Source organism: Arvicola amphibius, chromosome 2 (assembly GCF_903992535.2).
Source record: "Arvicola amphibius chromosome 2, mArvAmp1.2, whole genome shotgun sequence".
In the NCBI taxonomy this organism is placed as follows: Eukaryota; Metazoa; Chordata; class Mammalia; order Rodentia; family Cricetidae; genus Arvicola; species Arvicola amphibius.
The window spans coordinates 154,572,604-154,587,153 of NC_052048.2; the positions used below are offsets into that span (position 1 = coordinate 154,572,604).

General features: G+C 43.3%; 1 protein-coding gene across 1 annotated transcript in view; it reads left to right on the plus strand.

Annotated features, from left to right (window-relative positions):
• Positions 1–14,550, plus strand: part of Dync1i1 (dynein cytoplasmic 1 intermediate chain 1) — a 320,890-nt gene that overhangs the window by 76,694 nt on the left and 229,646 nt on the right. The window contains exon 5 of the mRNA XM_038318765.1: positions 4,041–4,156. Within this exon, the coding sequence (XP_038174693.1) occupies positions 4,041–4,156 (116 nt within the window). The remainder of the gene's footprint in view (positions 1–4,040; positions 4,157–14,550) is intronic.

The following is a 14,550-nucleotide window of genomic DNA, read 5'->3' on the forward strand; positions in this document are numbered from 1 at the left end:
TCAACGGGGCATACTGTCGAGAACACGGCCCTTTGTTTTACTGTCAAGCAGAGTTGTGGCCTGCCACTTACAAGCCTGGAGCACACTTATTGGCCTCACTGACCCCTGACTTTTCATCTGTAAAGTAAGAATAATAGTATGAAATTTTATTCAGGATAAAATAAGATATGTAAAAAAAATGTTTAGCATAAGTTCATGGTTGCCAGAACAACAACAAGATAACCACAAAGAACAAGTTATTTAATATAAATATAGCTTAATCAATCCAGAGACTGTAGGGAGCTGCATAATCTACCCAAAATACCTTGAGAAGTAGTATAAGTGTTTCTTTACAGTTCTCGGCCCTTTGGGGCAGGTCTACGCTACGGATCGAGAGCCAAGCTGTCAAGTGTCCCGTGCCCTGGGAGATCAACATGACGACAGCTGAGCTTTTGTTTGTTTATGTGTCTTGGGCTGAACTAGGGCCCTGACCTCCCAAACATAACATCACTGAGAGACTGGTTGAAATGGTTCAGTGATTATTAAAACAAGAAAATATTTTGTTTTAGTTAGATAAACTCATTTATTCAAGCTAAATTTCAGAAACTTGGAAATTTCATAGTGATATTTTTAATTAATGCAAAAGCAAACAGAGCAGCCAAACACCATACCATGGTACTCCTACCAAAGTAAATGAATAAATTAATGAATAATATAAATATAAATTGAAATATAATTCTTAAATTTTATTGCCACAGATAAGCAACCCTATGGACTTAAAAAATCTTCAATTTAACATATCCATGAATCTGTCTCTTCTGAAGTTTTATAAATTGAACACTATCATAATCAGTCAAAAAGACACACTAAACCCTGCGCTGCCTGAGCCAAGGGTTTAGTGGCATGCCAGGCTTGCCAAGCTCTCACCTCATCTGGCCTCACACCCTGGTTCTGGGTCTGGAGGTTCACACCATGAGGCTTGGAAGAGCTGACTGCTTACCTAGGTCTTTTTCCCGTTGTTTAATCGGGTTAGTAGGTGACAAAGCGGGCATAGGAACCCATTTTCCGTGGATTTTCTCAAACTACTGCCTGTGTGGTTTGAACAGATCATAATCAAATTTTGAACTAGCTTTCCCATGCCTCAGTGTCTGACAAGATAGGCCTAAGGCACACATCCCATTAGACAGAAATTCTGAACACTGCCTGCGGGTGTAGTGGTCACTCCGTGGTGTCTGGAGATCCCTGGGCCTCACACACATTGGTGGAAGGCTAGAACCTTGGTGATTTCTCTATCGTTCCTGGACCTTATGGTCACAACTGTCCTAGTGTGGCTCAGGAAGATGAGTTAGGTGAGCTGTACAGTGGGCTTTGCTGCAAGCAGACCTGGTGGGTCCATTCATGTTTTCGTCTTCATTTGCATCAAGGAGAAGCACTCGAGGTGGGAAAATGTTCATCTCAGCCCCAAGACAGCTTTAAAATCACGCCTTAAGTTTCTTCCTTTCAGACTCTAAGCCTTGGTGGTTTTCTTCCAGTAAATCATGTGTTTTCCTTACATTGACTGTAAGGAGCTGTGTAGAACAGGGTGGAGGGACCAGCCAGGGCCCTTGGTTCATTCTTCTTGTTCAAAGCCCCCATTCTGGGCCCAGGTGGATCAGGCCTGTGTGTAACAAGGGCTGTGCTTGGATTTACTGTGTTAGGCTGCAGATACACCCTGATGGGCTTGCTCCCTAGAGCAGCATTTGTCTACATGTTTGCTCATATCTTCTGTGTGTACGCTTAGAACCCACATTAACTAGAATCTTAGAGAAATTGTTTCCTTTGGAGTACACTCTCTGTCATGTTTTTAATACTCATAGCTGTCTAAAGAAAAACAATGAAGCCACGACCTTCACCTGTAATGGCCGAGCACTGTGGCACACATGGGGTGTGTTCTTATTGTTCTTGACTAGAGAGGAGTGTGGACCTAAGGGTGATTATGCCTTCTCTTCCTTTTCCTCTCACACGTGTGTCCAGCTGGCAGTTTCAAAAGAGTATACTAGAATATGTCCAGCACCACTGCTAAATCTGCATCCTAAAAATAAAATTCAAGGAACCATTCTACAGTGTGTAGGTCTAATAGTTGTGTACATGCATGTGCATAAAATATACATGGTTTGTGCACAGCATATTCAATGGTACCTATGCACTACCAGGAAGAACCACAACAGAAGGCACTGGATGAGTAAGCTGCATCATGGAGGGGCTGAGTGTATACAAAGTTCACACATGGATAGTGAGTTCAGAGCTGAGTATATAAAAGGTTCACACACGGATAGTGAGTTCAGGGCTGAGTGTGTACAAGGTTGACACATGGATAGTGAGTTGAAGGCTGAGTGTGTACAAGGTTCACACACGGATAGTGAGTTGAGGGCTGAGTGTATACAAGGTTAACACATGGATAGTGAGTTCAGGGCTGAGTGTGTACAAGGTTAACACATGGATAGTGAGTTGAGGGCTGAGTGTGTACAAAGTTGACACATGGATAGTGAGTTCAGGGCTGAGTGTGGATAGGATATATACATGAAGAGTGAATTTAGAGCTAAGTGTGTACAAGATACACACACAGTGAGTCAGGGCTGAGTGTGTACAAGGTTTGCACATGGATAGTGAGTTAAGGGCTGAGTGTGTACAAGGTTTGCACATGGATAGTGAGTTAAGGGCTGAGTGTGTACAAGGTTGACACACGGATAGTGAGTTCAGGGCTGAGTGTGTACAAGGTTCACACATGGATAGTGAGTTCAGGGCTGAGTGTATACAAGGTTGACACATGGATAGTGAGTTCAGGGCTGAGTGTGTACAAGGTTGACACATGGATAGTGAGTTCAGGGCTGAATGTGGATAGGATATATACATGAAGAGTGAGTTTAGGGCTGAGTGTGTACAAGATACACACACAGATAGTAAGTCAGGGCTGAGTGTGTACAAGGTTGACACATGGATAGTGAGTCAGGGCTGAGTGTGGACAAGGTTCACACATGGATAGTGAGTTCAGGGATGAATGTGTATAAGGTTCGCACACGGATAGTGAGTTGAGGGCTGATTGTGGACAAGATTCACACATGGAGAGTGAGTTCAGGGTGCTGCTGCTTTCCCATGGACAATGACGTCTCCACACGTGAATATTTTCTGGGTAACTTGGGAGGACCAGAGTTTTGGAGTGACTCACAGTCACCATTAAGAACCTTAGTTAGGAAGTGGCTTAGCCGAAGCATAGGATCAGGACTTTGGTCAATAATAGCATCTGCTTTCATGGGGTCAATGTGATTTTGACCCTGGTTCCACCAGTTGTAAATTGCAGGTATTCAGGTAGTGGAGTTGAATTCTTCTTCTATAATGTAGAGAAGATAACACACTTCCTAGAGATGTCATGAAGTCAGATGATATAGTGGGTGGACAGACATCTGGAAACACTTGAAATGCTACATAAATATTCAAAAACGACTCCCCACATGTCCACAGTTAGTTTGGAGTAACTAAACTGGGACTCTATTCGTCTGAGCCCATCGTTCTTTTCATTCATTTGTGCTATCTTGGTGTGCTTTGCAAACACATTCGTTCGCACGTCGAGCATTCTCCTGGATTAAAGGAGACCTGTTATCCCCTCCTTAGAACAGGGTTCTTCTGTCGTTGCTTTCACAAACAGTGTGTTACTCCAGCGTGGAATACACTCACTGTTCAAACCTGAAAATTCTCCTACCCAAGAAACTAGAATCTACATTGCTAACAAAAACTCCGTGTAAGCATGTTATCCAAGCGTCATCAGAGACGTTCAGAATAGAAGACTCACCTGAGCTGGAGAAGGACTTCAGTTTACAGATGGAAGAGGGGAGGGCCATTGTGAGAGACTTACGTGACATCACCCATCCAATTAGGGCCATGCTTCCACTCCAGGGCCATGCACCTAACACTGTACTGAGAGGCTGAGGGCACCATGGTTTGTTTATTTTTGTGTTTTCAGAACTGACTGGTCTTTTGAAATAAAGACATCATCTTTCTGAGTGTCGGTTTTTTGCTCCTTACAGAAGAAGACTGCACAAGCTGGGCGTATCAAAGATCACACAGGTGGATTTCCTGCCAAGGGAAGTAGTATCCTACTCCAAGGAGACACAGACTCCTCTTGCAACTCATCAGTCTGAAGGTAAACGATGGCTTTTGTTTTCTTTGCATGCTGCGACTGCAGAAATTGTCAGGGGAAAACATCCTTTATGTTGACTTCACATCCCAAGGGTCTTCCTAGGATGTAAACAGAATGACATCTAGAAAGCCACAGATGCATTTTTCTGGTTTTGGAGGGTCCCTTTCTATTGCTCCAAGAGATCCATGAACTTTTAAGTGTCTAACCTTTGTGCCGTTTCTATGTTTATGTGCGGAGGGTGGAAATCATCAAAGCAGTGGATAGGCACTCTCACAAATGGTGCTAGTAAGAATATATACATTAGGATCCAGCATTTGGGGAACGGAGAGATAGCTCAAAAGTCAAGAGTGCATAGGTGCATAGTGCTCGTGCGGAGAACCAGCACCCAGCTCTGGTGGCTCACAACTGCCCGCAAGTTCAGATCCAGGGGATCCGATGCCCTTTGTATCCTCTGTGAGAATCTGCACACACCCCATACACACAAAGATGCACACACCCACAAGTAAAAATCAAAATGTTTTTTTAAAAAATCTCACCATTTGTAGGAGTAGCAAACTAAAAATGGAATATTACTGAGGCATAGATGCTTCCAATCACTTGCACACATGCTCAATTTTTGCTCTAATGGTCTGCTTGAAAAGACATGAAGGAGACCTTAACTGACTCACAAAGCCGAAAATCTTGGATCTAATCCTTTACAGAAAACCTTTATGGGCCCTGATTTTCTGAGCAGTTCACATAACAACACCCCAGTGTTCGATAAGGGATTTGCTGAGATTTGCATACCAGTTTTTCACTTGGTATTTTCTGGTATGCACAAAAGGGTATGCAGTTCCCTGCCTACTCATCGGCATGGAATGTGCAAAGCATTAAAAGTCGATGTGATGATTAATCATACTTTTAACTTTCTGGGGTTGCACTCTTGATAAAAATGAGCATCTCTCTGGGCATATCTGAGGGATTTTCTCGATTTGCTTAGCTGAGCTAGGAAGACCCATTGTATATACGGGCAGCACTCTTGGGTGGACTGCGGTCTTGGTCTGAGTTAAAAGGGGAAAGGGACCTGAGCAGCAGCATTGAAACCCTTTGGTTGCTTGTGCCATCTGCCTCAAGACCCTGCTCCCATGATCCCTATGCCAGGATAGACTGCATTAAGTGCATTAAGTAGACCAAAATAAACCCTCCATTAAGAGACTTTTTGTCAGGCATTTTTATCATTGTAACAGGACAAGGAACTAATACGGACAACAATAAAAAAAAGTTAAAACTGATAAATCTTAATGTTTCCTGGTATAAATGTAATACCATGCTGGGGGTAGATTGCTTACCCAACATGCACAGAGCCCCGGTACAGTTCTCAACACAGTGACAGACTAAAGAAAACAAGCACGGTGTACCTGATAAAACTGCATGAGAATCGGCGAGATGCGTATACAGAAAACAAAGTGAGCCCAGCTGCACTGCTGGAGAGTAACTTTGCTGACACAGCCAGGGCAAAGAGTCTTTTGACTTCCTGTGTCACAGGTGTGGGGAAGAGGATGTTAGGATTTGGGGTTCATGCTTGCTGTCCATTAAATATTGAGCAAAATCCTAAGTAATGAAATACATTACCCTTTCACACTTGATCTGTAACCGACATAAACCAGCACAGTTTGGTTTGTGCAAGCTACAGAGATGTTCTGTTTGGACTATCAACACGTAACGTCACAAATGAAGAAAAATATTGTTCCTTGAAGTTCAGGCTGCCTACAGACCTGTGGGAGAGCTCTCCTAGGTAATAGGGCTGTGAACACAAGCCTTTGACAGTAGGGCCTATCAAGCCTTGTTGTAAAACATCAACGTTTACACGCAGACGAGTAGCACCCTCTGGCGGTGAAACTTTAAACAAACCAACTGCCACATTAAGATGCCTGTGTTAGCTTGGCAGAAAATACGGCCCTAGAAAACCCTTCAGAAGTCCTGTCCTTGGGCCTCCAGACAAGAGCAGGAATATCATTAAAAAGCAGCCTCACTGCCCAGCCAAAGCATTTGTTTGAGTTAATTTGCTGCCAAAGGCATTTGCAGAGCTATACCCAGAGGTATGTTTATTTAGCCCCAAATTTGACCCTTAACATAAAGTGATAGAACTGAAACAGGAGAAGGAGTGAATTATTTTTAAGAATGTGTATACTTAAGAAATTGGAAATGGTACAGAAATATTTACAAGGGGAGATAAATTCAGGATGAAAAGGCATCAACTCTAAACTTTTAAACTGGAATACATCAAAAGGAAAAGCCCACAGAGTTCATTTTATTACTTATATAGAGAGAGGTTGGGAGCCCTCATTATGCTGTGGTCCAAGCAGCAGGAAGGGAGGAATTTATTTCTTAGCGATTGGCAGAAGTTCTCTCTGTTCTTTTAACAAGACCCATAGAGCTTTCTTGTGGTAATGGTTCAAATTCCACAATACAGACTTGAACCCAAAGCCAGCTACCGGAGCCTATAGGAGCACCTGGTATTAAAGCAATAGCTGGTAAGTAAACAAAAAAACCTTGATTATTGTCATCTCACCACAGATAGTGGGCCCTGGACCTTTGGCTGCCTGGCTGTTGAGGATGCCTAGGGCCTGCCTTTCACCTGTAGGTGAGGTGGCAGGAAGGGAGCACAAGTGTCCGCAGTGGACAGTCCAGTGGGCAATCTGCAGCCAGGTCCTTCCGAATGGGAGACTTGGGTTGGTGCCCACTTTGGTGTTTGAGCCAGTATAGTGTTGTAGTAACAAGGTCAGCCTTGCAGTGACAGGAAGCCAGTGACGGCTGAATTTGACAGCATAGAAAGGCTCTTGTAAGGGTAGCATTTGCAGTTGTGGGTGTAAATCCCATGCGAGCCCTTTATTAGCTATAATACATAAAGACTTATTGATTCTCCTTAACTCATTGATTGAAGACAGAAAATTAATGAAATGCAAACTAAAAGCTTCAGAGCATTGATTCTGTGCCTCGACTGGAGTTTTAGTGGCTTCACCCCTACAGAGATATTGCTCTTAATGAAGCATAGGGGAGATGGCTGGGGTTCCTGGAGTCAGGGCCCCTTCCCTCGACCACATGCTATAGTGACTACTCTCTCTCCTCAGTGGATTAGCTTGTCACATAATGATCTGCTGGGAGACATTCTCCAAAATGTTTTTAAGCTTAGTAGATTTAGGAATCAGATCTCTGTCAACACAATTCTTTCAAGTAGCCTAGGTTTTTCGCATCTTAGGTCATTAGCCACAGGCAAAGAAGGTTGAAAATGGAGAACTCTGATCAGGAGCAGGCTATCTCTACCCACAAACATTTTAAACATATGGTTTTCATTTTCAAGTAAGGAAAGACTATGCGTATTTCTCTGCCAAATTGCCTCGGCTTTGCATGTTGTTTCCCTACCTGTCCATGAGGTCCTGAGTCGGCAACCAATCCTGTGTGTGCTGTGTGTGTTTATTGCAATGAGTACATGTTCTGGTGAGCACCAGGCACCAAGCAGCTGAGGGGACTGACACCTCCAGACTGCTGCGGAATCCTCAGGTTCCACATGGCACCTGGAGCAGTGAGAATGTCTTCATGTGTAAGGATGGTGTTGATCAAACTGAACAAGGGAAGATGCTTCTGCATCCTGTTGTTAGTTCTGAAGGTTGTCTGTATTTCCATGGCATCTGATAAGTGGGAACTTGGGCTTTATCTTGGCCCTTTCCTATCTTCACTTCCCGCCTGTCTCTGATGTCTTGCATCCAAGACAAATGGCGTCTGCTGGACTTTCCCAGGCGGGCCTGAAAGTGTGTGGTTCTATGCATGTACCATGCTGTGTTCCCTAACTGGAATGCCCCTTCTGTGTGTCTTCCTTCAAGAGTGTGTCCCAGGGTCAGTTCCTTGGCAATGCCATCCTCCTACCATTTCAAAGTTTGGTCCATCCTTATTACGCCGCGTTGATTCCTTACACATCTTTCCTAGGTTGAGGTTTCCCTACGAGCAGGACCCGAGTTCTTTACCCACTTTGAGCCTCACACAATGTCTAGTTCAAAAAGCACACTAACTAGAAGCACAAGATACCGGAGGCTGAGGAAAGAGAGAATGGAAATCCTTGTGTTTTCTGGGGTAAGGGGCCACCCATGCAACAGTGCAACGCTTTTGCGATATTTGATGGAAATGCCACAGAAGGAAGATTTGTCTTCCAGCCAGGCCCCTGTTTCTTCTGTCCCTGGGTGGCTGTCGTTAGGCATTATCTGCTCACAGGTGTGATGGGGAAACGGGACTGTCTGGCTTGGTCCAGGTTAGAGCAAAGCAGCCTGCAAGCTTCACTATGCAAAAACGTCTTCAGAGGAACTCTGGAGTGGGCCTCCAAGGAAGGCAGAAGTTTCACTTTTGTATGCTGGAAAAAATATTTTTTCGGTAGGGAAAAAATTCTACCTTAATTTCCCATCCTTTCCAGGATGCATTCACTGCACACTACAGACAAACAAATGGTCACTGTTTGGGGAGGCAAATAGTCTGGTCTGATATTGCCCAATGAAATCATATGGTGCTACCGATGATTTTAATCAGACATTTTTGTGAACTCCATAATTTGAATATATTCAACTCTCAAAAAGCAATGAGTATGAAACTCTCACTGGGACATCCCCTTCTTTCTCTGTACATAAACTAAGTCTCGAAGCAGTGGTTTCTATCCTGTATTCACAGCGTGTATCAATTCAGGCTCGTTTTCCTTAGAAACACTTATTGCTGGATTTCATTAGCTTTACGATCAAAAGAGTGGATCCATGTGCCACTGTTTCCCAATAGAGTCTAGTGCCTGCTTTTAAATTTAAACCCAAATTAATTATAGTAAGTTAAAAGTTCAGTGCCTCTGCCGCACAGCTAATCCCCACGGTTGAGATGTGAAGGCTCTTGTCTTGAACAACCCAGGTCTTCCCAGATCCACCATTCCATAAGTCTAGAAGCTGAGACCCCAAACACAACATGAGCTTCACTCCACTGTCACTGAGGAGAAGGACCAGAGTGAGGAGATCACCTTGATGCAGGGATGCTCTGGGATGATGGGTTAGGGATTCCCTTCCTTTTTGGAAGGTCAGCCATATCAAGCAGGATTAGTTGGCTGGACCAAAGGACAATTGTACACAGCAGGATAACTCAAATATGCCCCAAATTAGCCTCATTTTGAGATCAGAGTGGCATCCACGGGAGGCTGCCAGGTTTCCTTTTTCACTAGGACATTCCGTTTTACCCTGCCAAATGGAGCACCAGCTCTCATGTTGGTTATCTTGGCCTCTGTGGCTTCTTCTCTTTCCTTCCCTGAGTCCATGAGTAACAATAGTTAAGACGGATGGCTAGCTTACCCACCGCTTAGCCACAGCTCTTCTCAGACTTTAGCCTTGTAAATATAAGCTCTGATTTTGAAAGAGTCCCCGATAAGGTCATTTTCCAGAGAATACAAAAGGAAATAGTTCTTTTGGAATCTGACATTTTAAGTCAAGCAGTTCTTAGACAGTTCTCAATGGAAGCCCATCATAAAATAACTCACAGTTATTTAGGAGGAAACAAACCTTGACTCCAGCTTTGTGGCCGGCTCCTAAGAGTCCCCGCCTCTGTCTCTGAACTTATTACTTAAAAGAACAGTCAAGTGTTTGTTGATGAGTCATAGTGGCATCTGGGTGTGAATTAAAAGTTGCTAGTAATATGACAAATGAGTTATATTTTTCGCTCTGGTTTTTAGAGAATGGGCTATTATAGATGGTTGTTGATATATGTTTTATTTTATATTCCTTATAGTTCCATTTTGACATTTGTTACCTATATTAATGTTCTTCAAGTGTAGACAGGTTGTAGAGGCCCCAGTCCTATTGTTAACAAATATTAAGGATTGGAAAATAACTGTATTTTCAAATATTTCCCCCATTTTCTCTTTGAATATACCTTAACTGAATGTTGATGGTGTCACGCTTCTGCAAGCCCAGAGCCCCATGCTCAGGACAAGATGGTCAGACCTGGTGGTAGAGTCAGCTGGTGTATCGTGAAAAAGATAAAAGGGAGACACAAACCTTTCACCGTGAAGTAGCACTAAGTGTACAGGGGGTGGGGTATGCCCACTCTGATACTTTCCATCTCTGTTGCATTTGCTGTTAGGTTCCAATTATTGTTGTAGCTTTCTTGTAAATCATCTGATGGCACTGACAACTTAGCAGATTTTACCCAGGAATCCACAGAATTTAAACTTTGTGTTTGAGGAAAACATTTTTACAGACATTTTTGAAAATAAGAGGAAGTTCCTGGACCTATGCTTTGATCAAAAACAGAGGGTTGAGCTTGTCATACACTCACCAAGCTCCAGCAGAAGAAGCCACCTCCACCCAGTGCCCTGAAGTTCCTCATCCCATCTACACAACTCTCAGCAGTGAAAAATCGATCCCTCAAATCCTTCTTCCAGCGGCTACTTCATTAAAGATCTGCACTTAGGGACAATTGCTTAGCTGTTTGTTACAACTGACAGAGTCTCTCCAGCCCCTGAGTCTTCATCTTTGAAACCAGCAAGGATCCATCACCCACACCAGTTCCCCGATGGCTTTACTCAAATACTAGCTTTCAAAGTAATGTCTGGGTTTGTGGTTGCCAGAATAGAGAAGTCTGCTTCAGCTGAACAGAAAATAATCTTCGGCTGAAGATAGGAGATACGTCACAGAACCGATAAAAATGCTAGAGAATTTGGTTGGAAATAGATGAGAAGCTAGGCAGCAGCTGCCATGGGCTGAAGAGTAACATGTCCTTAAAATTCCAGTATTGAAGGCTGAAGTGACCAGGGCCTTTAGGAAAAAAATATAGTGTTTAAAGAAGTTATAATGCGTGGCCCTAGTTCTAATCTAGTAAGGACAGTGGCCTTATAAAAAGAAAGGGCACAGTATATCTTCCTTCTCATGTACAATACACCAAGGGAAGACCATTTGAGGGCACAGGGGCAAAGCATCAGTCTACAAACCAGGAAAAAGCCCAAACTAAAATCTAAGTTGACCAGCAACTTGCACTTGGTCTTCCCATCATCCAGGACCATGAAAAATAAATTTCTGTAGTTTTAACCATCTAGCCCGTGGTTTGGTCATGACAGTTTGGGCAGATTGGCAGTAGCTGAAAGAGCAGGTCACCCACTGAACCTTCCTGGTGAGAAGTCATGACCTTCCTCTTGCCGGAACACCACCTTTGTGCTCAGATTTTAAACTTTGTAGTCACCGCTGCCTTTCAGTCTTCTAACCTCCCAGACTCTTTCCTAGCACCTCCTCGAGACTTCAAGAGCCATCTGGAAGCCCATTAAGTAGGTCTGCGTTACAAGTCCCATGGTATCAGTGAGAGGCAATGGAAGCAAGGACCCCACACACTAGCCTTCCCACATTCAGCTTCCACAGTGTCTGGGCGTGCTGTGAGTCCACACAATCTCTTAAACAGGGCATTTAGATGCTGGGTAACTGAAAATATACATATATTAGAAAATGATCTCTGTGGTGCAAGAAAAGGAAAAGAGAGGCGACAAGCAAAATAATATTTATTATGTGTGCGATATTTTCATATACACTATGGGATAGAGTGTTGCTGTAGAATTTACTCACCTTATAAATCAAGACTGCAGAGAGAACTTGGCTTCTTTATTTTGTCTGCAGCTGTCCATAACACTACTAGTTGTCAAGGAAAATGTATTAAACAGACAACTGTACTCCATTCTTTGTTTTTAAGCAGGCTTTGTTAGTGTGTTCCATTCGTCTTCGGTAGAAGTGTCCAGACTCTCGTAAGGCACCACTTTTCCTCTTTTTCCTCCTTCCTCCCCAACCTCACAGCCTAGTATAGAGGAGACATGGAGTTTACATGGTCCAATAACCTGAATGGAGGTAGTGCAACAGAAAGGACTGTGCCTTGGCTAGTCCTAGGCAGACATTGGCTGTCTTTTGTCCAAATGGATGCTGGTACCCTGTGGCACAGCCTGGAGATGGAGCTGGTGAGAGGTGATCTCCTTTTTGGGCATGGCTTGCCAATTGTTCTAGGGAGCATTCGCCATCTGCCTCTTCATGACTTGCTTCTCTTCCTGGCTTTCACTGTTTTCAGACCCTGATTTGATGCCCTATCTTCTACATAGCCCTGGCCTAGATGTCTACCTAATGGGGTTTCAAGATTCATTTAAAAAAAAAAGGAAAGTTCAATTTTGCTTTAGTGTTCTATTCTCATTCTTCTTTTAAAGATTCTAGGCTCCTTACTGGCATTTGAATGTTCTAAAAAGCCCAAAATGAGCATCATTGCATTTAGACAAATAAAAAACATAGAAACAATTTTCAAACATAACCTCACTTGACAAAATGAAGAAAAGGATGTTTACATACACACACAGAGAAAATAAGAGTAGTCCATATTATTGAAGTTCCCAGGTGATTTTGTTTCCTGATAAATAGCTGCCCGTGAACACATGACTCAAGAAGCCTGCTGTGGCCCCACTTCTGCACGACATGGTATGCTCTGGCCATCCCACACTCTTAGTTAAAATCTCTGCAAATGGTAGAAATAACATTTAGCAAATACAAAAAGCTTCAAAAAAGCTTATCAAAATTTGATAGGAAGAGTAAGAATCCTGGTCTGACTCCCAGTCATTCATTTCTTCCCCACTCCCAGTTCCGCTATAAGGAAACTCTTGTTCACAGGGACAAAGCAAAGAATTCATGGCCCTCCCGCCATTGCAGGGTTATGATGTATTCCTGAGAGCAGTGGGGTGTTGACATTTCTCATTATCCCTTTGCTACTCATTATCCCTTTGCTACTCTGGAAGAGGCTGTGTTCCAGGCAAGTGTGGTCATGAGGTGGAAGCTCTCCTCCACATCCTTGCTGTGACAGGAGGCATGGAAGTCTTACTCTGGGTTCATCTTAAGACTATGGGGGCTCCAGTGGTAGTCACAATGACTTTTGTGGAAATGTATTTCTGCATTTTGGTTCATGGGGAAAACGGAGGTTTCTTTTGAAAGAAGGCAGGCTGAGTGGCCAGAGACTATTCCAGCTCACCTCAACAATAACACCATGCTCCTAATATAAAAATCTGATTCAGAGTGAAGTATTCCATTGCCACATGCCCACAGCCTAGAAGCTTGGCTCAATGATTGTGTAGAGGGGGAAAAATAGCCAACAGGAAGGAAGGGAGCATGGACTCTTTCCTAAGGGAGTTTAGTTCATTTGCATCCGAATAAGGGGTGCTCAACAGTAAACACATTCTCAAAACCACACTAGGGTGTCACATTAAGGAGATTGGTAGGTTAGACTTTAAAGCCAAACAAAACCAGCTTGGCAGGGTGGTGCACACCTATAATCCCAGCACTCAGAAGTCAGAGGTAGGTAAATCTTTGTGAGTTCAAGGCCAGCCTGGTCTAAATAGAGAGTTCCAGGCCAGCCAATGCTACATAAAGAGACTGTCTCACAAAATAAAAAGCCAAACAAAGAAAGAAATTAAAACATAAGTCAGCCTGTTTTCTAGAAAGAACCTGGGGAAGAGACAACTGAGAGGAGCCCTCCAGAAGTAATAACAGACTTTAAAAACTGACCTAGAAAATTCCTGCAAATGAATCAAAATTTAATGGAGATGCCTATGCCCCTGGCCTGCTCTAAACTGATGGAGCAACCAGTCGGGAGTGGAAGTTGACAGTTAATGTGATCTGGACAAGAGACTGCCTTTTGGCAATCTACCTTTTGGTAATCTTTTTAGATTACCAAACCAGTCATTTTACAGGAAGTGAACACCTGCTAGAGTCTTTGTCCTTCAAGGGAAACTATATGAAGCCAAGGAGGCTGGGTAGAACAGGTTCCACCAAACCCATCTACCCTGAGATGGCCTAGTCCACAGAATTGCTACATTATCCTACCTAGGTTGGAAGAAACTAGAAAGCCTGACCCAGGGAGAAGCAGAAAACAGAATTGTTTGTGATAACAACAAAGTGGATTTAGCAAAGACCTCATGCCTGCATGGATGTGTGTGCATGAGAGTGTGTGTGTTTTCAAATAACTAAGGAAAATAATTCTTACATAAGAAGGCATAATTATTGTATGTAGTCAAACAGACATCGTGAATCACTGTATATGTTATTAGAATTCTAGAAGGCTAGATAAGAGAAATAGGAGTAGAAAATATTAAAAGAAATAACAGGTGGAGGGCTGGAGGTAAAAGAAAGCATGCAGAATGTACATACAAAGCTGAAACGGGCGACATACACTTGTAATCCCAGCTCTGAAAAGGCAGGGACAGGTAAGTCGTTGGAGTTTGTTGATCAGCCAGACTAATCTACACGGCAAGTTCCAGGCCAGTGAATATAGAGGAGGGGGAAACAGAGGGAGGAAGGGAGGGATGGAGGAAGGAAAGGAAAGGAAGGAGGGGA